General features: G+C 37.7%; 1 protein-coding gene across 1 annotated transcript in view; it reads right to left on the reverse strand.

The window, feature by feature from the left end:
* Positions 1 to 419: 419 nt before the first annotated feature.
* Positions 420 to 26,225, reverse strand: part of Mdh1 (malate dehydrogenase 1) — a 34,509-nt gene continuing 8,703 nt past the window's right edge. The window contains exons 2-6 of the mRNA XM_081758506.1: positions 17,188 to 17,383; positions 15,306 to 15,442; positions 9,763 to 10,101; positions 5,370 to 5,594; positions 420 to 1,052 (exon numbers count right to left, since the gene is read on the reverse strand). Coding sequence (XP_081614632.1) covers positions 954 to 1,052; positions 5,370 to 5,594; positions 9,763 to 10,101; positions 15,306 to 15,442; positions 17,188 to 17,383 — 996 coding nt within the window. The 3' untranslated portion in view covers positions 420 to 953. The remainder of the gene's footprint in view (positions 1,053 to 5,369; positions 5,595 to 9,762; positions 10,102 to 15,305; positions 15,443 to 17,187; positions 17,384 to 26,225) is intronic.

Consider the following 26,225-nt stretch of genomic DNA (forward strand, 5'->3'; position numbering starts at 1 on the left):
GATGGTTGTTGCCAGATGTCCGATGTCATTACTTAGAAGAAAGAAAAGTTAAAAACAATGTATTATGCATCTTAAACTAAACGACAAAAAATTTTAAAAATAAATAAAACTCCATGTTAACTCAAATGGAGAAAAGTGTTTCGTAAATATCTTGTTCATGTTTACAAGTTTCCCGTTGATTTATCTTCGTTGAAACAAACTAAACACAAAGCAAATGATCATTTATCTTATTTGCCTGAAGATTTAGTCATTCTCCTTTACACCAATACTTTCTAGGTTTCTGAGTCATTATGGCCGAATGAACTCCCTTTTCAACTGGTTAATGTTTGATGTCAAGCAATGCCTTTACACTCCGAGTAGCAACACACAAAAATAGGTAGAGGCAAGGAAGGAGGAAAGAGTCGAGAAAAGAAAAATACTTCCTTAAGAATATATATATTTGTTCTGTACCAGGAATCGACACACATTACACGTTCAAGAATCTGACATTTAACATTAAGAAGACCATTGACTCCAATAGGCAACAATAAATATTTATATTTTTATATATATTATGACCCCACAAAAATTTAATATACAAACTTGGCCCACGAAGCACCAAATAATACCTAGATAATATATGAGTAATTTGTTATTGATTCCCTGATATGTCACCTCCAATTCCATTGCACAATTTTACAACTCTAAATACAACCATCTGTACAATTATGCTTCTATACAATTCCTTTACATTATGTCCCACTGGTTTTATGGCAGTTATATTCAGCATTTCTCATTCTCAGGTACACAACCATTTTTTCTTAAAATCTTTAGAATTCGTGTCAATTAATGCCTTCTATGTGCCTAGCATTATGTCAAACACGTACAACTAAATTTGACCCCTCATTCACGTTCACATCTATAGATCATTTGAGTGGCTAGATGTTACAGCGTGGGGGAGAGGTTATGTCTAGTCAATCACTACAAACAGCCAAAGCTTCTTGGCGCTCTTCTAACAATTCCTTGCCAGTTAAATCCATCTTCTGGCGAGCAAAGTCACTGATTGGCAGACCCTACAAAAAAGAAAAGACAACTGACATTTCCTCCACAGAATGTACATTATTTCTGCGATTCGAAACCATAAAAAGTATAAAGATCTAAACCAACCGTTGTGTTTAATTAGAAATAAAGTGTTAGCACATTATATATCGATACTGAAAAGAAAAAAGAAAGTGCAGCAGTCAACGAAAAATATAAAAATCAATGGTTTCTTGGCATGAACCTGGATTTAAATGCATTTACCATCATGTACAACATTTCCAAGTAGCCTGGACAATAAAATAAACCATTAAGACTAATGTCGTCAAATAAACATCAAGGGATAAAAACAGAAATAAATAAAACAAATAAATGCTCTCAACGTTTGTCAGTAAACTTAAATTTATTTTTAAATGATTCATATATTTCCATGTTTAATTTGTACACATGTATTTCTAGTGAAGTGCTTAAACGAAAAGAACATATACGAGGGTAAGTCAAAAATTATCCGCAATTTTACCATAACTCTTCTTACATTGTTCATACTGACGTTTGTCGTGTATTTTATTGTTATGCTGTTGTGGTCATGCTACGAAAGTTTTTTAATTCCTCCACCTGTCTTCCTTTTGTTGCAGACAGATCATGGGCGCTCCGTTTGCACCAAAGAGGAACAACGAGCAGTGATTCGGTTTTTGTGGTCGAAATGTGTATCAGGAGCAGCAATCCATCGAAGGCTTTCGGCACAATAGTCACTCGTCTAACAGAACCATGTCACGTGCACGCTCAATGTTGTCAAAAAGATCATTTGTGGCCATAGATGTCGTATGGCTCCTTCCTTGTACGGACATTTTTGAATTTCTCAATCCATTCGTAGACACTCCGTTGCGGCAAGACACTGTTCCCATACCGTGCCGAAAGTCTGATGGACTGCAGCTCCTGATACACCTTCCGACCACAAAAACCGGATCACTGCTTGTTGTTCCTCTTTGGTGCAAACTTCTAATGGAGCGCCCATGATCTATCCGCAACAAAAGGAGACCACAACAGCATAACAATAACATACACGAGGACAGAGGTCAGTATTAACAATGTAAGAAAAGTTGCCAAAATTGCAGATAATTTTGACTTACCCTCGAATTTGTTCGAAGTTAATGATACACTTGTAAATTAATCTAACGTCATCCTGGGACTACTTCTCAAAATTGCTACTCTAATACTTCACAAGCTGTAAGTTTGAATTTCACAACGTCTTGTAATTACTGTTCCTCAAAATGTTTTACAAGAACTTGTGAACAGGACCGGGTTTTCACTAGTCACTTATCTAACCTAAAGGTTACCTGACAAATACGTAGAAAACCAAGTAATCTGGTGCTAGCTAATTCATTCGAAAATAATGTCAACAGAACTGAAATTAATATATCTTGAATGTGACAAGAGAATCAAAAGATATTTAGTTTGTAGTCATTTGACACAGAAAGAAAAGTAAATTAATGGACAAAAATATTGCAGGCGTGCAGGGCCCATCAACTCACTGGAGCACACAGATTATTCACATGTTCGGGACACACAATATAAGCCTAAAGTAAGTAAACCTATATTAATAGTGATTATTACTATTATCTGGCACACGTTATATACAGTAATTTATCATAGCATCCAAATAAGGAATAACAAGAGGCTATGAACGAATTCTTTGATAAACGCGAGAAAGGCGTAAAAGGAAATGGCCAGGTTTTCAGCGCAGTAAGGTTTGCTGATGACAGCCTTGATAGCGGAGAGCGAAAAGGACTTGCAGGAAGCAGTTTCAAACTTGAACGACCAACTGGAAAAAGACATGCAAAATGAAGATAAATAAGAAGAAAACCAAAGTGATCAAGTGCACAAGAGCAGGACAAAGGGACAAACGTATGGCTAGAAGTAGAGAAAACTGAAGACGTTTCTCTATTTAGGAAGTCTAATATCCTCGGTCGGAAGAAATGGAAAAAAAAATCAGAACAGCGCATGCTAAACGAGCATTCAATAGCAAAAGAGGACTACTAACATCAAGAAATGTGTCGTTGGACGTTCGAAAAAGATTTATTAAGACTGGTATGGAGCGTGGCGCTTCATTGGATCAGAGACGTGAACATTGGGAAAAGGTGAAATATCCAAGCGGGTAGCATTTGAAATACGGTGTTGGCGCCGCAGAATGCTGCTCATATCATAGACCGAAAGGAAAAGGAATGAAGACGTACTAAAGGAAGCTAATGAGGAACGATAGATCATGATAATAGGGAAAAGAAGAAATAGCATGCTTGGCCTTCTTATTTGGCATTCCGATTGGATACCCGTGTTGATAGAAGAAAAGGCAGAAGGAAAACCAAGGAAGAGGAAGACCAAGGATGAAATATCTAGATGCAATTACGAAGAAGAGACTTTTTACCAAATTATACAACAGCTCTCCTAAGGGAGAGAAAAGTTTTAAAATTTCCATGTGGCCTACCAACCTATGGTTGAGGTGAACAAGAAGAAGATATACTATTTTAACTAATCCTTTATATTGAATTCCAATTAGTTCACCACATCAAAGAATGTGTAGTTAAACAGACTAAAAAAACATAGGCAGGCGTGATGAAAGAAAGTCCAAATGCAAATTAAATATTCAAAAATAAAAATATTAAAATGCCTGAACGCTTTCCTCGGGATGTATACTTCAATGTTTGCTTATAATCAATTAAGCTTTGTTTCTTTTATTGACAGTATTAGATACATTAATTAACATATTCTCTTTCGTTGAACAGTCGCTTGATTACGATTTGCACTCGGTTTCAGGCGACACACACACACTCTTTCTTACTGTATTTAAACAGGAAATTTTTATTTATTTATACTTACTTGTGAAGTTACACAAACGGTTTGCGATCTCTTACGGATATTTATTATTAAGTTAGAAAGATAATTGCGCCATGTTAGTATTTTGTGAAATAATTACTGATAAAGGAAGTCACGTGTTTTTGTAACACTAATTCACAGACATACCTAGTATTTTACTCTTGTAGGTTCGAGAAAACACACACGTATATTTACATATATTTACACTAGTATCACAAGTGTATGAACAAGTATTACTAGTCTAGTAGCTCTGAGGAATAGACCCCTGATTAATGATACGAATATATTATTTAGCTGCACAATGATGGAGTCAACACGAAAAAAAAAAAAAAAAAAAATCAAATAAGAAAGTGAATGATCCCCGTAAAACACGTCTAAAATAATTCAACAATTTCTAAATTTCTATGATTATCTGAGTATTCAGAACATTCTATTAGAATAAGGTGAATATTCATCATAAATACTTAACAATCAACGAATTAGCTTGACATACTAACATTACATACAATAAAAAGCTACGATAGATAAACTTAGTTTATGGACTGTCAAATACAAAAGATGTAAAAATACAGCAACTTCATGCAAAAGTTGGCCGGATACATCGGTATCTTGTTTTTTTTTTTTTTTTTTTCGGGAAATTCTGAATTTGCTTATTGAAAATTTTGAATTTCCTGTAAAAAAGAAAGAGAAAGAAAAAGCTTTAACTCATTCACTGCTTCACGCTCTACTAGTAAGGATTCCCACCATGACATAATGAAAGTACTTTCACCTGATCTTTAATTTCACTCAGTCTTGAAGCAATTTCATTGCCCTCAGTTTTTTTCTTCATTCAGAAGCATATAACACACAGTTCTGTGTAGAAGGGACAATGAATGCCTTTCAAATAAAATGGGGTAAAATAATAATAAACAAGATTCGGTACCTATCCTCTTTCTCTTTTCTGATTTAAGACGTAGCTGTTCTTTGTCGTCTTGTATCTTGGTCAACCACAATGCTGGCATGAGTAGGTGGCGCAGTATCCCGGTACGTGGATGGCATATTGCTTTGGAACAGACACGAAACAAAATTACGTTAGGTGTTTGACGTCCACTCTTTGGATTATCGGCATTATTCGTAGTTTTCGGTTAGTGTACAGCAGTAATTTCCAGCTCACGAATGTAAGATGTAGGAGCTGGCTTTTACCATCAGAAATAGATCCCCTGATCTATCAAATTCCGATTTTTATACGCGGGGCAACGTGAAGGGCAAGATGTACTACAACAATTCACGAACCATCGAGGCACTGCAACAGAACATACACAACATCCAACGGAATGGGTTACAGCAAATTGCACTGAATGTGATCCATCGGGCCAACCTATGCCTGGAACACGGCGATCAATATTTCCAGCACTACCCGTGGAATCATAGAGAGATGAGTATGCCACAATGATTTACGCAATGCGTTAACATTAACTCAAGATTTTGAATGTATTTCTTACCTGAACAATGGTCCATTCTCTATTCTGTATGGTCACGGGGAAAGAGTAGATTACTCCTGCAGGGGTTCCATAGGAACCATCCGATATCACACCCATAGAAACGAAGCTGCCGGGTGCTGTTCCTTGCCACCAATCACGCATGTGGTCGGCTGCAGCTTTGGCCGCAGACATTGCTGACGACAACTTCCTCGCAGCTATCACAGCAGCGCCTCGCTTCTGGACAGTCTGAAACAAATCAATTAAATATTCTGTCAGTGGCAATATTATTTAAAAAAAAAAAAAAAATGTTTGACACATTCCTTGCAAACATCTATGACATCCAGTTCACTAATTACGACTTACTCACTCATTCAACGTAAGCATTGAGCTATGCTGATGGATAAAGGAGGAATCAACAATGTCTGGTCATGTCACTCGTCAGCCAATACTGTATGCTGTCACAGAAGGGTTATTCAAATAAATGTTGAACAAGAGCTCAAGAATCCTACACATGCAGGGATTTAATATTTTACATAACACATTTTTACACTCCTAACCTTTGCTAGGAGTTTGTCAATAATGACAAGTGGACACAATATTTCCTTGAATTGAAAATTAAAAATGAAATAGTACAGAAGAGTTTCTATCATCTGATATAAACAGGGTTACATTATTGTTGGTGAAGCGAAATGATTTGGGTTACAAAGTACTATAATCTCACGGAATTAAGCATGGAATTTCACAAGTTTTTGTTGAACTGAAGCATTCTTCTCTCCCACCTTTTATCGCTTCATATAGTCAAGTGACATACGAAAACATGGTGACTTACTTCTTGTAAAAAACCATGTCCTCCCCTGTCCCTTTCTGCATAAGATCATTTGGAATTTTGACCCGAAATAAAGATCTTAGAAAAGAAAAAGTCAGTTTTATTTAATTCATTTATGCATGAGAGAGGAGGGAGGCCAGGATTTTTCAAAAAATGATTGTGCGTATAAACTCATGAAACGGGTTAACAGTTACGCTGGACCAGAATTACAACTGGTCAGAGAACTCTAATCCCTCCTGCACATGCACTCAACATTACCATCACAATAAAACTTTTCTCGCTAGATCACGCACATTAACTACATATTTTTTAAGCTGATTATGAAGGGAAATACATACGCAACTCCTACGGCTATATCCTGATGCAGAGAAACGATACGTGTAAGTGAAGGATGATGACAATTTGTAGAATGGAAAGATTCGATGGAGAGAGTTGGCACCACATCTGCACACATACACACGTCATCTAATTCCCGTAAATTCCGGGGAGGGCAACGCGCTCTCCCGGCACGTTTAATCACATCCCAGAGGTATTCGATTGGGTTCAAGTCCGGCGAGTTGGGGGGCCAGCACATCAATTGGAACTCGCCACTGTGTTCCACGAACTACTCCATCACACTCCTGGCCTTGTGACATAGTGCGTTATCTTGTTGAAAAATACTACTGCCGTTATGGTGTCTTGCACGAGCTCTACTGGACCCATGGATGCACAAGTGAATGTTCCTCAGAGGATAACAGCCGCCACCAGCTTGTCTCCGCTGTTCCCCTGGAAGACGACAGATTCGCAGCCTCCCATCGACATGATGAAGGTATTGAGATTCATCAGACCATGCAACGCTCTGCCACTGCGCCAAGGTCCAGTGGCGATGGTCACGTGCCCATTTCAGTCGTAGGGGGGCCGCGGTGGCTCAGTGGTAGAGCGTTCACCTCTGGTGCTTGAGGTCCCGGGTTCGATCTCAGCCCCCGCCAAGTGAACTTTGTGGTGGACAAACACCGCGTGCGTGGGTTTCCTCGGGGTTCTTCCGTTTCCTCCCACTTTCTTCATTCCACCATTTAATTCATTACTCATCATCACCGTCTCCTTTAGCCTAACCGGCATAACCGTGGGACGTAAAACTCAAAGATTTCATTTCCATTTCAGTCGTAGTTGCCGATGTCGTCGAGTTAACATTGGCACACGGATGGGTTGTCGGCTGCGGAGGCTCATTGTTTGGAGTGTTCGGTGCACTGTGTGTTCAGACATACTTGTACTCTGTTCAGCATTAAAGTCTGACGTTAGTTCCGCCAGTTCGCCGTGTCCTGTTTTACCAGTCTGCCCAGCCTACGACGTCCAACATCTGTAGTGTGTGTGTGTGGGGGGGAGGCAATTCCTCGACGTTTGGACGTCGTTTTACCTTGGTTTTGCCACTTGTTGACGACACTCACCACTTAAGTCGTACAGTTTCCGAAACGCTTGTGCCATTACAATCTGCCCTCGGTCAAACAGATCGCGCGACTTCCCCATTCTACACACGGCCAGCACGCTCACTGATACTACAGGCACCGTACGTGTCTGACTAGCAGGCATTCCCCATCAGGTGACGCTGCTATCGCCTGGACGGGTTTATATCGATAGTAGGTAGGTGGTCATAATGTTCTGGCTGATCAGTGTACATACTGTTGGTAACTGAAACGAACACCACGAAGTATTACACAATATTTGTACTGGTCTCAAAATGCCACAGAAGGTTGCACATTGATTAGGAAGTTTTGGTCGTTATGAATCTGTGCAAACAAATATATATCGTATATTATTCTCAGGACTCGTTTGTACGTCTAGTTTGTTGGAAGAATCTATACTCTACTTACCATGTACTCTTAATTGTTTGGTATGAACTCTTATAGTAATTGAATCATTATTTCATGGATATACTAATGTTGTACAATAAAAGTATCAACTATTATGAATATGTTATGTTTGGGCAGTTGTGAGGTCACTCTAAGTCAAAACTCTACATTTAAGGAAGGTAAATAATTTATTCTAAACTTTCATATACAAGGTGGCCCAAAAGTAGGCATACAGACTAGCATCGATCAAATATGACATTTTAATTTGTTAATATAATGAATTTATTTACTTTCGTTTGTTCCGAGCTTAAGATGTAAGAGAAAATAAGTTAGCAACAAATAAGGAAGGAACTAAACCAGTACTATATGAATAACAATAAGCAAATGATATAAAATGTCATGACCTATCAATACGGGACTGTATACCTACTTTTGGGTCACTCTGTAATTTGGTGCTGATTATCAATGTTGGCTCAATATACGAGGGCTATCCAGAAAGTAGATTACGTTTTCGTCTGTGTCCGCTAGGGGCGGGGCTAGCGCGGCCATCTTGGGGTCAGAGCGTTGCGCAGCTCAGTCGGCATCTAGCCGTGCTAGTGAGAGGTTCGTGCTGTGCTCCGTTAAGATACTGTGACGGTTTGAAATGTCTGCGTTAATTGAAAATCCCGCGAGCTGCGAGGTGCGTGCAGTAATAAGGTTTCTGACAGCAAAAAAACTGTAAACCGATAGAAATCTATCGGCAGCTGTGTGAAGTGTATGGGGACAACATTATCACTGAAGGTGGAGTGCGACAGTGGGTCATAAGGTTTAAAAATGGCCGAACCAATGTTCACGACGAAGATCGAAGTGGGAGACCCAGCAAAGTGACTGCCGAACTTGTCGAAAAAGTCGATGTTAAAGTCCGTGAAAATCGAAAGTTCACAATAACGGAACTTTCTTTGAGTTTTCCACAAATTTCGCGAAGTTTGTTGCACGAAATCATCAGCGAAAAGCTTGGTTACCACGAACAGCTGCAAGAAGAGGTAACGAAGTGGTTGAAGTCGCAGGCGGCCGAATTTTTCGACGAAGGAATTTCCAAGCTCGTACATCGCTACGATAAATGCCTTAATTTGAATGGTGACTATGTCGAAAAGTAGTATTTGTGTGTGGCTTTCATCTGTATATAATAAAATTTGTTTCCTATACTTTGTTGATTTTTTATTCCAAAACGTAATCTACTTTCTGGATAGCCCTCGTATATAAACACAAACACTTACAGGACAGGAATTTTACATGAGATTACTCGAAGTAAGTGCTTTTAATATCTGTCCAAGTCTCCTCGGAGAAAGTCCAACAAAAAATTTCAGTCTGGATTGCTGGCTGAAGAATTTGAACTTGGATCCCTCACCGTTCATTTATGAGCGCTTGGTATACAACATATAAATTCAAAGAACTATTTACCTCATGTGACAGTATAATTTTACTAATCCTCCCTGCTGCTCTAGGAATTATGACGCGCTTTTCATGCATATGGTTCCAGGTTGGATTTTCAGTGGGGGAGCATTGGATTTTAAATGGTTCGAATTTCACCTAAACTGCAGAACCAAAACTCATGTAGCCTTGGTGCTGAAAAGCGAAGCAAAACTTCAAGGAAGGGAAATTGAACCCTGACTTTAGGATCACCCCATTATGCTGCTCCATTTCATTCTGTAAATTACGGTAGTTTCAACTAGTACGCACCTACAAACACTACAAGGCAAATCTCCACAATAACATTACTTACCGTTATAAAGTCTCCTTGAAGAAAGCCATCATCCTTAATGGCGTCGTACACACTGACTTGCTTTCCACCTAAGTTGACCGAAGCGTGAGCAACATCAGGAAACTGTGTGGAGGAGTGGTTCCCCCAGATAATGATATTCTTCACATTAGACACACTGACTCCTAAGCGAGAAGCTATTTGGGATTGTGCCCTGTTCTGGTCCAGCCGTGTCATCGCAGTGAAGTTCTGTGGAGGGATGGATGGAGCATACTTCGAACAGATTAAAGCATTTGTGTTGGCAGGATTGCCAACCACAAGAACCTTTACTGACTTCTTTGCGTGTGTGTTCAATGCTTCACCCTAGTAAAGATATGAAAACAATATGATAAAATTTACATGAATTTGTGATTCACTTTATATATAAACTTGCTACCTTCGGAATTCAATACTACTGATATTGAAGAAAATTAACTATAACAGTATACTTAATATACTGAGTACGTTCACGAAAGACCAAGTTTTATGGCTCATTCAGTACTAGGAATGGTGTGGCCGACGCACACTGTCCTCGAAAATAAGTGGGCCAACTAGGAAGACTGTCGACAGTTAACAAGAAAACATAAATAAATAAATAAAATAAACTTGTGGAAACTGATGGTATTGAGTAACCAAACTAAGAGCCTTTCCCTCGAAACAATCACTTGCTACACAAAAGTCACGGAAGAATTGAGAGGCGATTGACTGGAGACAGTAGATAAAAATAATAGAAAGGAAGAAAAAAAATAATAAATTACCTGATTTTTACCAGCCGTGTATAGTCACTTACGCACTCACCAACACTTATACTTACTGGCTACGTAAATTAACTTAAATGCTAATTATTATAAATTGAATGAATTTTCTTATTAAATAAAAGAAATATTTCCCAAGGGGCTTACATTCCATTTGCATTGCCTATTAGTACGAACACAATGAAGTTAAACTGCAACAAGACACGACAAGAACAGCGGAATAAAGCATATATTCATCTACTTTCTTATTTCTTGTGGGAGAGAAAAGTATGTCTATACATTGTATTCACAATAACAAAATATAGCTATTAAATGTTATCTTTTCGCACTACGGAATGCTATCTGGTAAGTTAAGATTAATAAAAAGGTATTTATATTCGGTGACATTACTATTTTTATGTGCGAGTAATCGGAGTACTGCATAACCACGAACACGATGGTAATTGAGGGAAAGGACCTGATGCTTGGCAAGTTGGTCTGTAGAAGTTTTCTTTTCTTTCGTTTTAATATCTTTCATCTTTTTCTCTTACTATCCTCTCCCTCCTTCAGAATCGGTTCTTATAACTTTTATTTTTATTCAGTTATCGGTATCTTATACCATACTACAGTCAATCGCAGGAAAAGGTTCAGATTGCATACTAACTTTTCCATCGAAATTTTTATTTCAGGATTTTTTCTTCTTTCTTTTTCGAATATCGTAGCCATCTAGTCGGATGTTGCTAGCCTTATCTCTATTTTCGAGGATGTGACGGTGCATAGCATTAATAATTAAAACCAGCAGCTACTTATCAATCAATATAAATTAATGACATGCCTAACCTAATTCCTATTAACAAATGGAAAAGCTAATTGTTTCTTGATTTTCAACCTTCCAAACGTACCACACAACTGTAACTACCGACCAAGAATCTATACACAGTTTTCAATAGCGTTAAAGATAAGGGGTGGGTGACCGATTTTATTTACAAAAAGTCACTTAATTTTATGGAATATTTAGCGATTCTTCCCTAACCCTCGATCGTTCACGATTAAAATTATATTATGAACACACGAACACACGCAAAATCAATTCACCTAAACTTTCCCTTTAAAATTACAATATATTATCCGTATATAAACCTTCTGTACTGTAGGCGGCTCTTATCCATTTACAGAAAATCCTAGAAAACTTTGAAAAAAATGTAGGATTTGCATGTTTTGTAAAATTGGGAATACTTCAGTGTGTTCATGTGAAAAACTTGGAACATTCTCAAATATTTCCAGTTCTACAAAACACATCAATCCCATATTTTTCTCGGTTTTCTGGGATTTGATATACCGTAAATCAGGGTTGGCTGGTTTAAACAAAAACAAAACAAAATAAACAAAAAAAAAAAAAAAAAAAAAACAACGAAAAATGCTTTAAATCGGGTGAACTTCATGGTGACGTTTCAACATATCAAACCATCCGCATTACGTTTATCTACTTTTCACCTTTTAATCAAGGGGCTCCGTGTTCAATTCTCGGTCGAACCACAACCCATCTTTCAAGTGTAAACCAAGCAGCGATTCGAGGTGTCCCTCTAAGCGAAAGTCTTCTCCGTTATAACCTTGGTATTTCATAAGGATGTTAAGCCTAAACATACGAAATGAAACCAAATTGTGTGTTTCTACTTGACTGAATGCCTGTTGTTTTATAAAGAATCCAAGGTTGCTTAAATATATTGATAGAAATTGGCAAAATTTATCAACTGCCTACGTAGCTTCCAACATTAGCTTGGATTTGACTTGGTTTTAATTTTATTGAATGTTATCTACATACCAAATTTGTAATTTAATACCTCAGTTTTAGCGAGTGATTATATGTTGACCTTAAAATTTTACATACAAATACATTTAAAGTAGTAACAGGATTTTCCCAATGGCTAAAGTGAGAGTTTCCCGATTTATATATAATTCTGTATAATGTTTTTACTTGTGTAACTGTTTATCTTTTTGTCATTCTGAAATGACTCTTGACAATTATATTAACAAGTAGGCCTATGTAAAGATCAGTACAACGTATTTATATCAGGAGTCCTTCGTGAGCGAGTCGGCAATCGCATTTGTGACCAATTAGTCCCGGTTTCATGTCCCAATGGACAATTTCTCTTGATGTAAACCGAGAAGCGGTTTAGATTCCGCTTTAAGCTTATGTTACCCCTTCCAGCATAACCTTCTTGTTGCATAATAACACCAAGGTGAAACAAACTAACTTCTGTCCATATTTAATATAAATACATAGAGTAAATTATTTAAACCAAAAAAAACGGGTCTAAACCCCCCCCCAAAAAAACTTTTTTTTTCAATAAAAACCATGTTTTTTTGCCAACCCTGCCGTAAATGGACAAGAGCCGTTTTGGAACTGGACGGCTCATGTAATCTATACATAAAAAATATTTACTTGTTGACTGCTAGCAAAGACAAAAGTTACTTTTAAAGGGAGTTTTCAATAAAATAAATATTTTATCATGTGATGATCAAGAAGTAACGACAAATACAAAGACATAATAGGACGCATATTAAGAAAAAAGGAAAGAAAAACTTCACACAAGCATTCATACAATAATTCAAATGCATAGGTCTCATGACGAACCGTCGGGATACGGACAAAATCTCGCGGCCGAAACATCGCCGCCCAAAATCTCGCCAGGCCAAAGCCTCGAGTGGACAAAACCTCGCCGTCCGAAATTTCGCTTGGCCAAAAACTTGCGGAATGAAACCTTTCCTTAAAATTTACCCAATGAGTTTCTTAATATGCAATTCTATATTACAAATAATAATAAAGATGATACAAAAACGTCGTGTGTGGGGACTTTCTTGGGGTATTCCCCTTTTCTCCCACTTTCTTCATTCCAGCATTTCCTTCATCCTGATCATCTACGTCTCCTCTAACCTACAAGGCATAATCAAGGGACGTAAAAACTAATTTATTTCATACTTTATAAATATTATTCAAGTTCGTTAGAATTTCCTAAGGCTCCCATCTCAGGCTCAAACCTCATCTATATTGACAATTTGATCGAGACCGGTCGGGTGGTTCAAGAGTTAAGTTACAAACGCAGCCACTTTCATTTTTATGTATTTCTGTTTCCCCCTTCCCCTCCGCCTTCCCATCAAAGTGAAATGATAAAAACCATCCAGGCTCTAACCTGATCTGTCTGGCAAATTCGATCGAGATTGGTCTCGTGGTTCGAGTTCCCCCCTACACTTCATTCTGCCGTCGAAGTGAAAATACAAAATACATCCCAGGCCCGAACCTCATCTATGAACATTTGATCGAGATCGGTCGGGTGGCTCAAGAGGTATGATGTCACAAACATAGTCATTTTCATTTTTATATAGGATAGATTTTCAATGCATGTGTTAGAATTTTTCTTCTTATTTTAATGCAATTATGTGTTATTACAAAATATATACATATTGCAATATATAGAGCATTCTACATCGAGGAAATCGTCGTGACGAGTTTTTATACTGACATTTCTTTCCAGGCAAGATTAAGTCCCGCGTAGTTTAAACCAGGCGAGATTCTGTGTCCAGAGATCAGGACCGCGAGGTTTTGGCAGGCGAGATTTTGGTCCGCGAGGTTTTCTCCCAAACCGAACTGTCATTTTCAGTGCGCATTCTGTACATCACGCCACTTCCAGAACTACATTACATATTCGAATCAGTTTTCTCTATTGTAGAAACAGTGTTAATGAATTTTGAATTACTGCCTTTAACTTTCGTATGAGCCAAAGGATGCCTGTAAATTATATATACTGTATATGTTTGTGCAATGTTATCTCGTTAATACAATTTCACTTGATATGGAGAATCGGTACGAATATCTCCAAGAATCACGGTTGTAATTCTTTAAACCTACGTTTTTTTTTTTTTTTTTCCACTTTACATGTGCTCAAAATTTCTTATCCGTTTATAATGGACGAAGCAGATGAAAATATGCAATTTTAGAGGAAGTGTTCTTTCTTAACCCTTATCATACCAAGGCGGGGTCCCTGAGGGACCCCAGACTGTTTTTTAAGTGGCAAATGAAAAGTATGGCACACACATCCCTCGCGATTTTTCTATGTGTTCATTTTTCAGAGTAAGATATATATAAACATAAAAAGAAAGAAAATCGTTAAGCAGTAAGATTTTAAAAATACGAATAAGTGATCTGGGATCCTCCGAGGACCCCTCATAGTATTTTATGTTTTTTTTCAATATGCTGATAATTCAAATGTCTCCGCTAGATGACACCACGTTCTGTTTGTCTTATGTGATTTTGGACAATAGAATGTGTTTTATGTACATACCTAACTAATTCTCAGATTTTTCTGTTAATTTATTAATTATTAGGGATGCAATTTTTGACACACACTGTATATATGTATATATACACATTTTTTTCTAGAATTATAAAACAAGATTCTACGAAGCCTAAGATTGAAAAATGCAAGAAAAAGCATCAAAATAACACAGATGAAACAAATGTAGAGTGAAAAAATCATGGGGTCCCTTAGGGACCCCCCTTGGTTAAGAACGTTGATCAACTTACCTTGGTATGATAAGGGTTAAGGAATGCACATTGAAAATGACAATTGATTGATGAAATGTAAGCAACGAATTGTTGCATGGCTGCTTAGGTGAATAATTTTCAGACCCGAAGTTTTAATCATGTAGCACGCCTACAAACTGCGTACCTCAATAAAAACGTAACTAATTACTTCAAGTAAAAAAAGACAATTGGCTTTGAATGAAACCACCAACCTGTGCCTTGAAGATTTTAACATTAGCTGCCAGTAAATCTTTCCTTTCCATTCCTTCTTTGCGTGGCATTGCACCAACTAAAAATGCAGCATCCACATCTTTAAATGCTACAGTAGGATCAGCTGTTGGCACAACCTCTGTATTAAAGAATAAATAAATAAATAAATAAAAGTAACATTCGACTTCATATGTACTACAAGGATAATAATGTAAATGATACGAGGCGTTCCGGGTAGTAAGAGCTAACTAAACGAAAGTTATCGTATAGTCTGAATACTAGGAAATTATATTTGAGTTATACGAGTAGAGCTACCAAATGGCTCTGTGAGAGTCAGTTCCTGTGCTTGTATATATAGTTGTTCTTTCTTCCTTTAGAAAATATAGTACCAAAATAAATGGACGATTATTTTGACTGTCTACAGAGCATTTTCAGAAATCAAGTTCTTGAGTTCGCCCTTGCGACCGGGAATGACTCATATTGTCTAGTCACTGGTGTAACGCCACAGAAAAATTCCTATTTTACCAGAAGGTATTCTGTGTCAACATTTTCAATTCATGACTTGCCGATGGGCCTCACTTAGAAGTCTTCTATAGAAGGTCGTTCGGTTTATATCGGACTCAATTCGAAACGTCATTGCCATCTGGTGAATGACGACAGAACGACGCGTCTACTGTTCACAAATGGCGCCTTTCTATGCTCCTGTTTCCTACGTACGCATTATCAAACTCTTGAGAATGGTTCAATCAATACGACTACTGGAGAGATATTGTTACTTATTACCCAAACCAGAAGCTCGAGACGAAACAGTAGCCTATGAAAAGGGCTCCAAGCAAAAGTGAAACTCGCAGCGCCGTGCCAGAAAAATTCATAGACCCAGGGACGTGGAATGAGCTAACGATTCAACCTGGCATCTTCAACTACGAACTCAGCCACTTCTGAGTCCAGGCCACGTTGCATATACAAAAAGCACTTGGCGAGGTTTAAATGGCAGCCAGTAGTCACAATGAATGAAGCAAACATCTATCTCATCGCTTGTGCGTTGATCTACCGTGACAGCGGTGTTCGTATGACATTTTGTTAGCAATTGCCGGAAAAATCTTCCGCTTTAGTTTATGGTCATTACGGAATTCAGTTATGCAGCAAACTTGCTAATGCGCATTTCGAATCGACATCCAAAAATTGTGGGATGCGGACCCAACTACATAAGGATCCATATAGACAAGTCTGTAAGACACTGCCAGAACATCTTTACATTTTTATCAGGAAATGGAACGGGAATTACGAATTCGTATCATTCTGTTTGAAGACATTCCTGTAAAAAGACATTCGATACCAACCCAAGATGGATTTCTGCAACTTTTACCTGTTGAGAAGCTGTTTCCAACATCGCCATCCGCACACAATCGCTGGCCTTAAATTAAATTTAAAAAAAAAAAAAAAAAAAATGCTAGTAGGAGTAAGACCGAATTCCCTTGTCCGTGCTACGCTCGCAGGAGTTTGTTCCAATGGAACCTTCAATTTCGGGCGATAGTCTAAACTGCCTGGGACCAACAGAACAGCATTGGTAGTGGCGGCTAGATTTCTCGTAAGATGAGTACCCTTCAAATTCAGTCCGATGTAAAACTAACAACCCTTTGTATTTAATAATAAATGTTTTTAAACAATTACCTATTACTTCTTACTTTTTTTTTCCAACACAAAACTGTGAGGCGCTTAATTAGCTGTAACTTCTTCAACAAATACATGAGAAATAAACACATCTCTGTATCTCACAGAACTTAAAGAAACTTATCTGATTAGTATCAGTCTTCGACTGAACACAGTCAATTATTTTTAAGTTCAATCAAAACCGTAATAATAATGAACAGTGTTATATCTTACCAACAACGAGGGGAAGAGAGCAATCGGCAAGTTCCATCACGACGCCTTCCAATACGCCCATCATCGGTGGAATATCCAGTAACAGAAGAACCAAAGGCTGGTCTGGTCCAAAGACATCTCCTTTTGCTATTTGATACAACAGGGAATAGGCGATCTGGCCTGCAGCCCCAGTTACAACAACTCGAATTGGAGCAGCCTCCCGATTGAAAAAGGAAGATAAACAAATTACTTATGTTATGCATAATATACATATAGTTCGTATACGCACTAATAATTCACATAATTAGTGTTGCTACAGGTTTTGAGCAAAAAGGTTCCCTGACTTTCCTGACTCTCCGTAAAATTCCCCGACCATAAAATTTCTATGGAATAGGTCGTCGTCTCTTCCTACAGCCGACCATTCCTCAACAACGTGGTAATTTTCCTTCTGATATTATGGTTGGTCACTATTGTTCTACACATTTCATATTAATTGAATTTTGATTATTATAAGGACGGCAACAAATATCACAATACCATAACTATGCGAGAAAAAATAAATGTTTAATACAATCATGTCCAGCATCTTAACAAACAAGAAACACCAGTGTTTTCAATACAATGAAACTTTATTCTTCGTTAGTTCTTTAAATTCTGCATCAATTACACAATTCTTTTAGTCACTCTCTTGACCTACACGTTTACTTTCTTCTGTTCTTGTTTACTCCTCTATACCTTACTGTGTTCCAGATATTCTTGATAGCGTCTCCGTTCATTTCAAATGTAACCCAGTATCTTCCTTGAGATCTCGACATTCTGGACTCCATTTGCTTCTAGGATAGTCGTACACTTGACACTGTGCCACAACTGTTTTCTCCAACATGTTCTCTATTAATGAACTTATTTAAGAAAGAAAGAAAGAAAAAAAAAAACCTTCGACAGTTGAGTTGCCGTGAGAGAAAACCATACAGATTTTTACAAATGCCCAACTGTTTGAAATCCTTCTTGTTTATGAGAAGGTTTCTGAAGGAAATATTCACTCCTCCTTCAGCAAAACTGGAAGATTTTGTCAAGCTCCTATACTCACAGATTACAGAATAAGGAGTACTGTTTCTTGGTACTTTCAGCTACTACATCAAGGATGTTGGTATTGTGCATCACATGGAAAAGTACGGAAAATCTCTTCTGTTCATTCACAGGGGACCTCTGGATAATGTCACGTAAGGCCTTGTGTTTTAGCGGACTTCTTTCTTGCAGTTTTCTTATCACTAAGCATAACACACTGTGACACTCGTGCAGAAATTCAAGGCCTCTAGTAGCGATTTGCTGCAAATCCTGTATCAATATTTTCGCTTGACACCAGATTGTCCGATTTGCTCGTATCAATACAATGGAATGATCTACCTTACTTTTCATTACATTGATTTTATACAGCGGATCACAAGTCTCTCAGAACCTCATGAATACCGTCAAGAAGATAAGGAGCAACTGGCTTTGGTGATGGGAACTTTTGGAGAAAAGACTCATAGTCTTCGAAATGCATCTTCCACTTTACGAGTGGATCACGGGGTGCCTTTTTCAATGATGCAGCTGTTTTCGATTTTTGTAGCTTTGCTTCATTTAGGAGCTTCAGCACATTGGTCCCAAATCTGCAGTATCCTTTGAAGACAGTTCACATTTCCTAGCCACCTTACACCACAAAATTTGAGTGGAAACAAAGAACACCCTATCACTTCAACGAATAATCCTCTACGGGCTGGTAAGTCATTGAACAGGTACCAGATGGATCGTACAATATGCAAGGTATCTCCCAGACAAGAGAACCAATACCAGTCTTCACTGCACCGTGCACAACATGTAAACTACATGTACCTAGGCTGACCACTCTATAGTGTCCAATACTGTTCATAGAGCTAATACGATCCTGTACATTTGAAATAAATTTTAAATTATCATTAGGGCCATCCAAGATTCAAAAGCAGCAGGGGGAAACCAGTAACAAGGCATTGGCTGTGCTTTTGTTAAGGAAGACTCTATTCAAATAAAGTGTTACGACTTTCTCCAGTTATTTATTATTAGTAAAACCTTACTATCAAGTTCATTTGGCCTCTTTGGACAACTTTACTCAGAGCCTCATCCAAACAGATGACAAAAGAATTTACAGGTCTTGAGCCGGGAGTATGGGACTAAATCGTAATGCAGTACATATGAGGCCTTATCTGGACCTATGGAAAATACATGAGCAATGTGACTGTCTGGAAACTAACTTAAACACTATTTTCAAATCCTAGCAGGAGCTGAAAGACCACTTATCGTGCACAATTTGAAGAGCCTACATAATCTCTGCTATTTACACTTCATCTTTAAGGATGAAACTGTTCAATCGGCGCTTCTAAATTCCAGCAGGTCTTGAAGTATCAGCAGTAGGCAGACTTGGTGCTGATATAACATTTATTCATGAACGCAGTCTTTGAAATAGTTCCTGATGAAGATGATGAGAACTGGAACTTCACAATACGTTAATTTTGAGTTTTTCCACAAATGTCATATTGAATGCTGCTGCTTCAAATTTTGTACAATTTTCACATGAGTTGATTCTTTCACATGAGCCTGCTTCCCCATGTTACTCAACTTCAGTGCTTTTCGTCAAGGTGGTCCGAAGGTGGGCGTACCCCCCCCCCCCCCTTTAGCTTCAACAGTATAGGGTTAGTTATGGTACAATGTCTGTACACAGTTACCTTGAAGTTTCAAGTTAGAAACATCGATATGATCACCATCCATGTCGTAACACAGCTGAATTCTGCGCCAAGTTTTCGTACATGTTTTGCGGATACTTCGGAGTCACGAGGGTGAAGGCGTGTACCACAGCTCCTCGTAATTCCTGCGCTGTGTGATATCGAGTGTTCTTTCTTGTTGCTTTATGAAACACCAGAGAGCATTGTCTGATGTCGTCAGGTCGGGACTCCTTTGATGCCAGGCAAAGAGAGCTGGTTAAGATACACAACCTCTTCCAATCCACCGGCCAGGAAACGTCTGATTCAGGTAATTGCGCACGTGAATCGCGAAGTGCGCTGGTGCTCCATCCTGCTGTGTTACAACAGTGTCTTTGATACCATTTTCTTCCAGTTGAGGCACCAACCACTCATTAAGCATCTCCAGCTAAGAATATCCATTGTCTTCGAAGTAGTAAGGCCCAAAAATGTGTGTTGCACTCATTCCAGCCCACACCATCACGTGTGGTGGGTTCCTCTCCAGCTCTTTATAAAACCGGAGGTTTTCCTTACACCACATTACAACGTTCCGAGAATGCATACTCCGGTAGATAGCACACTCGTCTGTGAAGAGGACTGTGCCACGGGATCGTTTGGAAGGGAACGCCTTAAGGAGAGTTATGCATGCCTCTTCCAGCGCATCCATGTCGATGTCACTGTTCATTCACATGCACTGGACGGTAAACCTTTAATTTTAATCTTTCATGTGCCTCGTCATGGTGATCCGAGGAATACCAAGCTCCGAAGACCTTTCACGTGTTGATTTCGAAGGCGACTACTGCACTGATGCTTCCACTCTACGCCCACGCACGTTTCTCTCCGTTTTATCGGTCGATCGCCTCGAGGAACGTCTTTCACAGTGTCCGTAGAAAATGCATGTTTTTCCCACCCCAAAATTGTTACTTTTCTTGGTGGATTAATACCAAAGCGGTCTGTAATTTCGCTTTAACACTTTCCATGTTGTCATCTGTGTAACGCCTTTCGTGAAGCTAAACCGCAACAACTAATCTTTGTTTAATGCTATATGGACTTCAATCACACATTGTTGATTACTCCAACTTCACTGCAAATAACTGTTACCAAGCAGGAAAAAGCAGAAAACAAATGAACATGGATAGCAATGTTGCCAATGTCACCAAACAAATGGGGGCGAAACCTAAAACCGTCAGAAAACACGAATTAGGGGTACGCTCAGTTCCGGACCACGCTGTACACACTTTACAATAAGCAGTCATTATCCAGCCCATGTGCAGAGGACAGGCAACCCATGAGGAAAACAGTCCAGGCTAATGGACTGGATTCTCCCACAGTGGACTAGAGTCTCACCTTGGACATCTTTTATTGGACTAAAGTACAATAGCTAAATTAATTAAAATCAAACTTGAATTTGAAACGGAAGAAATATTAAGGATAACCTGAGAAAAATGCAGACATTCACATAATCAAAAATACATGGCAAGCTCGTATTTTTAAAAAAGTTCATATATAAAGAATAACTGCAAATACTTCGGTGAGATAAATTGTATTTCTAATCATCAGCACAAACATTTATAAAACATGTTTAAGAAATGTTTGATTGATGATTTCCTTATCACATGCAGTTCTATGATTTAAAAGAAGATTCTACAACAATCAAAAAGTATTTTTTCATTTTTATTTTTTTTTTTTTTTTTTTTTTTTTTCTGAATTTTCCATGACAGAGGACCCCTTTCCCTGATTTTCCGGGTTGTAGGAATCCTGATACTTGACCCTGAAGATTGGTTCCGACCGCGCCCATCTAGCCACGTCATTGGTTAGAACCTAGATTTAAAAAAAAAAAATGGCTATATGACTACCTTCACATGCAACCGGGTTAAATGAGTTATCTAAGTAGTGAGGTTTTAGTTACATACTTTTGGAATAAAGCTGCTGAAGGTGGAAGTAGGAAGTAAAGTCATACCGTGTCAAAACTTTGAACATTAGTTGTTTACTCCGCGACTTGGAATTAGTCTTTCTCTCTCTTTTGCTTTTCCTTCTGCTTTGAATTTTGGTATAATTTTCTTTCTACATTTCTATTCTGAAAATACACTGCATGTCTTTGCAGATATTACAAATCTATGGTTGTCTAAACTAGGATGGTACCGCGCAATGCAATCACTTAACGACACATAAATTACGAATGGATACCTTGTGTAACAAAGCTCCTTGCACTATTTCCAAACAGAAAAAGTTATTTTAAACTCTCATGGCCATTCTACCTGTATCTAAATTGGATGCAGATTAATTCTCACACAAATTTATTACAAATATATTTATTTCTCAGGAAATCAACTTTCTGTATCTTAATCGTTTTGGGGGTGTGAACTTGTATTCTTCCGAGCAGATTCACTTCAGGAGGGCTTTAGTGTACGTACTACCATGAGCAAAATAAATGACGCGTCTCTTTATTTTGAAGTTTTTTGAAAATATCTCCGTTTTCTTTATATGTTCGAAATTTCGGAAGGTTTCCCCAGCAGGACAGGTTAATAACAAACCCGTTTTTAATATTTGTGTTAGATATTAGCTTAAAATAAAGAAATTAGAAGCAAAAAACATTAAATCGACAGAAATCTCGAGAATTACCAACTCTGCTAAAGTGGGAAATTTTCAAGAACACGAGGGAATTCTGCATTTCAACACGAAGCAGCGACATCTATGTCATTGAGAGAAATGTGGATTAAATCTACAAACTAAACTTTTAACGAATATTTCTAGTATGTCTTATTATATGCATTATCTGCAAACTCCAAATATATGAATATATGCTAAGTATTAACATAAACATAGAGCAAATAGTGGAAATTATCTATGGAAAAGGACGAATTGGTAGGACGATCGTAATGAAATATCGTCTTTACCGGAACAGGCTCAGTTCACGTAAAAAAACAAATAGCTCAGTTAGTTAAAGCAATGAGTCTGTATGCTGAAGGTAGCGGGTTCGATCCCATGGAAATGCCGTTGTCATTTTTATCTCTACACTATGGTTATTTTATTTATTTTTTTATGTGGGAAAGAATTAAATTGTAACGTATGTGTAAAACTCATGACGATACCAAAAAAAGAAAAAATGCCGTTGTCGCATTTGCATTAGCGTCCCTAATTTTGTTTGCAAACAGTTTCGTAATTATTTCCCCTGTGCTCACTGCTCACCATATGCTCGCTGGCGCATAACGAATGTTTCCCAGTAAATGTTAATTCTAATTTGGAGAATTTTATAAAGTTTCACAATATTTCTCACTAGATACTCTTCTATCTACGTGTTTGGATATTTTGATAACAGATGTCCCTATTAAATGTTTAATTTTCCCTAGATGTTTAATTACGGAAAAGTTTTACAATGTATTTGTATTGAATTGAAATTGTTTTGAATTTACTACATAAGGTAAGTAGACCGAAGGAGGAGAACTCAAGTAATTGATATTCTACGTAAAAGCAACCTATTGTAGAATGATGATGCTTCTTACCTTCAGCACATAATCTTTACGTTAGAGAGTCAGACAGAGAAAAATCCTGGTTTTTCCTCCTGTATGACCACCCATCTTAAACCTCTACATATCATTGTTCGTCTCACAAAATTTCGGTGCTCCAAAAACATTCAAAAAATAATAATAATAATAATAATAATAATAATAATAATAATAATCCTGAATATGCCATCCTTACATAATGTAAGGATATCTTAGTTTCCTAGTTTAAATCTTAAATATCTTAGTTTAAAATGCTTTCTTTAGTACTTATTTGAGCAACCATGTAGGAGGGGGTACGACTTTTTATTTTGCCCCTCTCATTTCAGTACCCTTCCAACAGAAAGTAATTTTTGATAAGCAGGACAGACAAAATGAATAAGAAATATATTTACAGCATCCTCTCCCCTTTCATGATTGGAATATCACGTAATATTTTTTATTCTACGAAAGATGGCCCTGTGCGGTTAGGGGTAGGTAACTAAAAAAATACCTAATATATAGCGCCCCTTGATTGTAATATTACCGCTTCTTTATTTGTACGAGGGAGCCCCTACACAATCAAGGGTGACAAAAAGAATAGGAAGAGTGTCTATTGATTCCAGTGGTGGATCCAGCACGAACTCCTGGGGGAGGGGAGTTGAAGTGAAACATTCTTTTGATGATGTGAAGCTGTCACAAATTACCACTTAACTAAACTAAACAATAGTGGGGGGAACCGGAACCCAGTCAGTTTAAATTGATGTAAAAGTTTAATTTTTGGGTTCATATTAAAAGTTGTGGTTTCAAATGAGAATTTCAGTCCAAGTGGTCAATCATCAAATCTCGTGGGGCTCTTCAGTGTAGGCTAATACGGCCCCCTTATGAGAAAAGGCAAAATTATTAACATGTTTATAACTTTCGAATTTTTCGTCTATTTTAAAGAAATATTTTGCTTCGTATTAAAGTGTTGGTTCCAAATGACAAATTCAGTCCGAGTGGACAATGATCAAATCTCCGGGGGGGGGGGGGGCTCTTCAGTATAGGGGGCTACGGCTCCCTTATAAGAAAAGGCAAAAATATGAAAATGCTTATAACTTCCGAATTTTCCGTCTATTTTAAAGAAATTATTGGCTTCATATTAAAGCCTTGGCTTCAAATGACAATTTCAGTCCGTGTGGACAATGATCAAATCTCGGAGGGCTCTTCGGTGTAGGGGTTTCGGCTTCTTTATGGGACAAGATTTACGTAGTTGATATTGCAAAATTGTTTTGTATATATAAGTGGAAACTTGCACCATTTGGTTAATTTTACCTCTATGTTTTGCAGATTCATATTCCAAGCAATAGTTACTTCGCAGAGCTAAAAGAAGGCACTTACTAGTTTCATTAAAATGAAATGTCTTTTATGAGAAGTTCTCATGGAGCCGACGAACGAATAGGCACCCAAACGTTGGTTAAGTCGAACGGTTGAAACCCGTTGAGCTCGCTACAATTATTATTATTATTATTATTATTATTATTAATAATAATAATAATAATAATAATAATAATAGAGCATTCACCTTTGGTGCATGGGGTCCGTGGCTCGATTCCACTTCGCGCCAAGTGAAATTTGAGGTGGACAAATACCGTGTGCATGGGTATGTGTTTTCTTGAGATTTTCCATTTTCCTCCCACTTTCTTCATTTCACCATTTCATTCATCATCATTCTCCCTTAGCGTAGGTGCATAATCGACCAACGTTAAACTAGATATTGCAATTTCAATAATAATAATAATAAAAATTAATTCAACTGAAAGGACTGTAATTTATGTGGACAGCAATTATCATAAATATGCAACCATTATAAAAACAATGCTTTGAGTAGAAAGATAATCCTTTCCAAGTGTTAACGAATGCGCACGAGATAAGACATGTCTCGAGAAAGAGACAAGACGCGCTTTGTGACATCCAAGATAATACGAGGCAAATGTTTTGGACACGAGATAGCTTGTAAAATGTCTCGTCTTGTCTGGAATGTCTCGAAAACAAAAGTCTAAGTTTTAATATTATCTTTCAAGATCTATTCTCTCAGAAGTAGTTCTCTGCCTTAAAATTAATAACGACATTTGTGATTTAAAAAAAGATAAACAATGCCTAAAGTTAATAGTTAACTTTTCGAAAAGAAGCTTCATTAAGGGTGAACCTGAAAGATGTCCACAAACTTCGGGAGGTGATTCGTGACATCAAAAGGAGACAAATGGTCCTCTTGCAGTTTTCGAATTCAGCTTCGTTGTCGAGATACAGGGTTGCCAACTGGTCGTGTTTGAGAAACTCACTGAGAATAAATTCAAGTCCAAGAATAAACTACTACTCATATATTTTTCAGGTCAATTGACTTATACCATGTTGTAAGGTCAAATATTTATTTATGAAGTGTGTACAAAATTCGCCAGGGTCTTTTCTGAGAAAATCGTCGAGAAAAAGTCACCTCCAAGAATAAACTACCCCTTGTAAATTTTTCTAAGAGAAATATCTGATACTGCAATATAGGGTTGTTAATTAAATATTGATTAATGAAAAATAAACAAAATTGTTAAAACCATTTTTGAGAAAATAGCGTTTTTCGATTTTCGGCTGTTTGTAAACCACGCTTATTTTAGGTGGTAGGAAAAAATGGAAAAGCTCCTGTAAGAATACTAAGTAAACCCTAAGTTTAAAATTTGGTGTAGATAAGTTGAACGGTATGGCCTCTAGGCGAGTGCATATAAAAGTGTGCCGAACGGACGGACCGCAAGGACGGGTGTCGAAAAGTCACATTTTCGGTATGTAGACGCCATGAAAC

The sequence above is a fragment of the Thermobia domestica genome, chromosome 5 (genome assembly GCF_964235325.1).
Source record: "Thermobia domestica chromosome 5, izTheDome1.hap1.1, whole genome shotgun sequence".
NCBI classification, from domain to species: Eukaryota; Metazoa; Arthropoda; class Insecta; order Zygentoma; family Lepismatidae; genus Thermobia; species Thermobia domestica.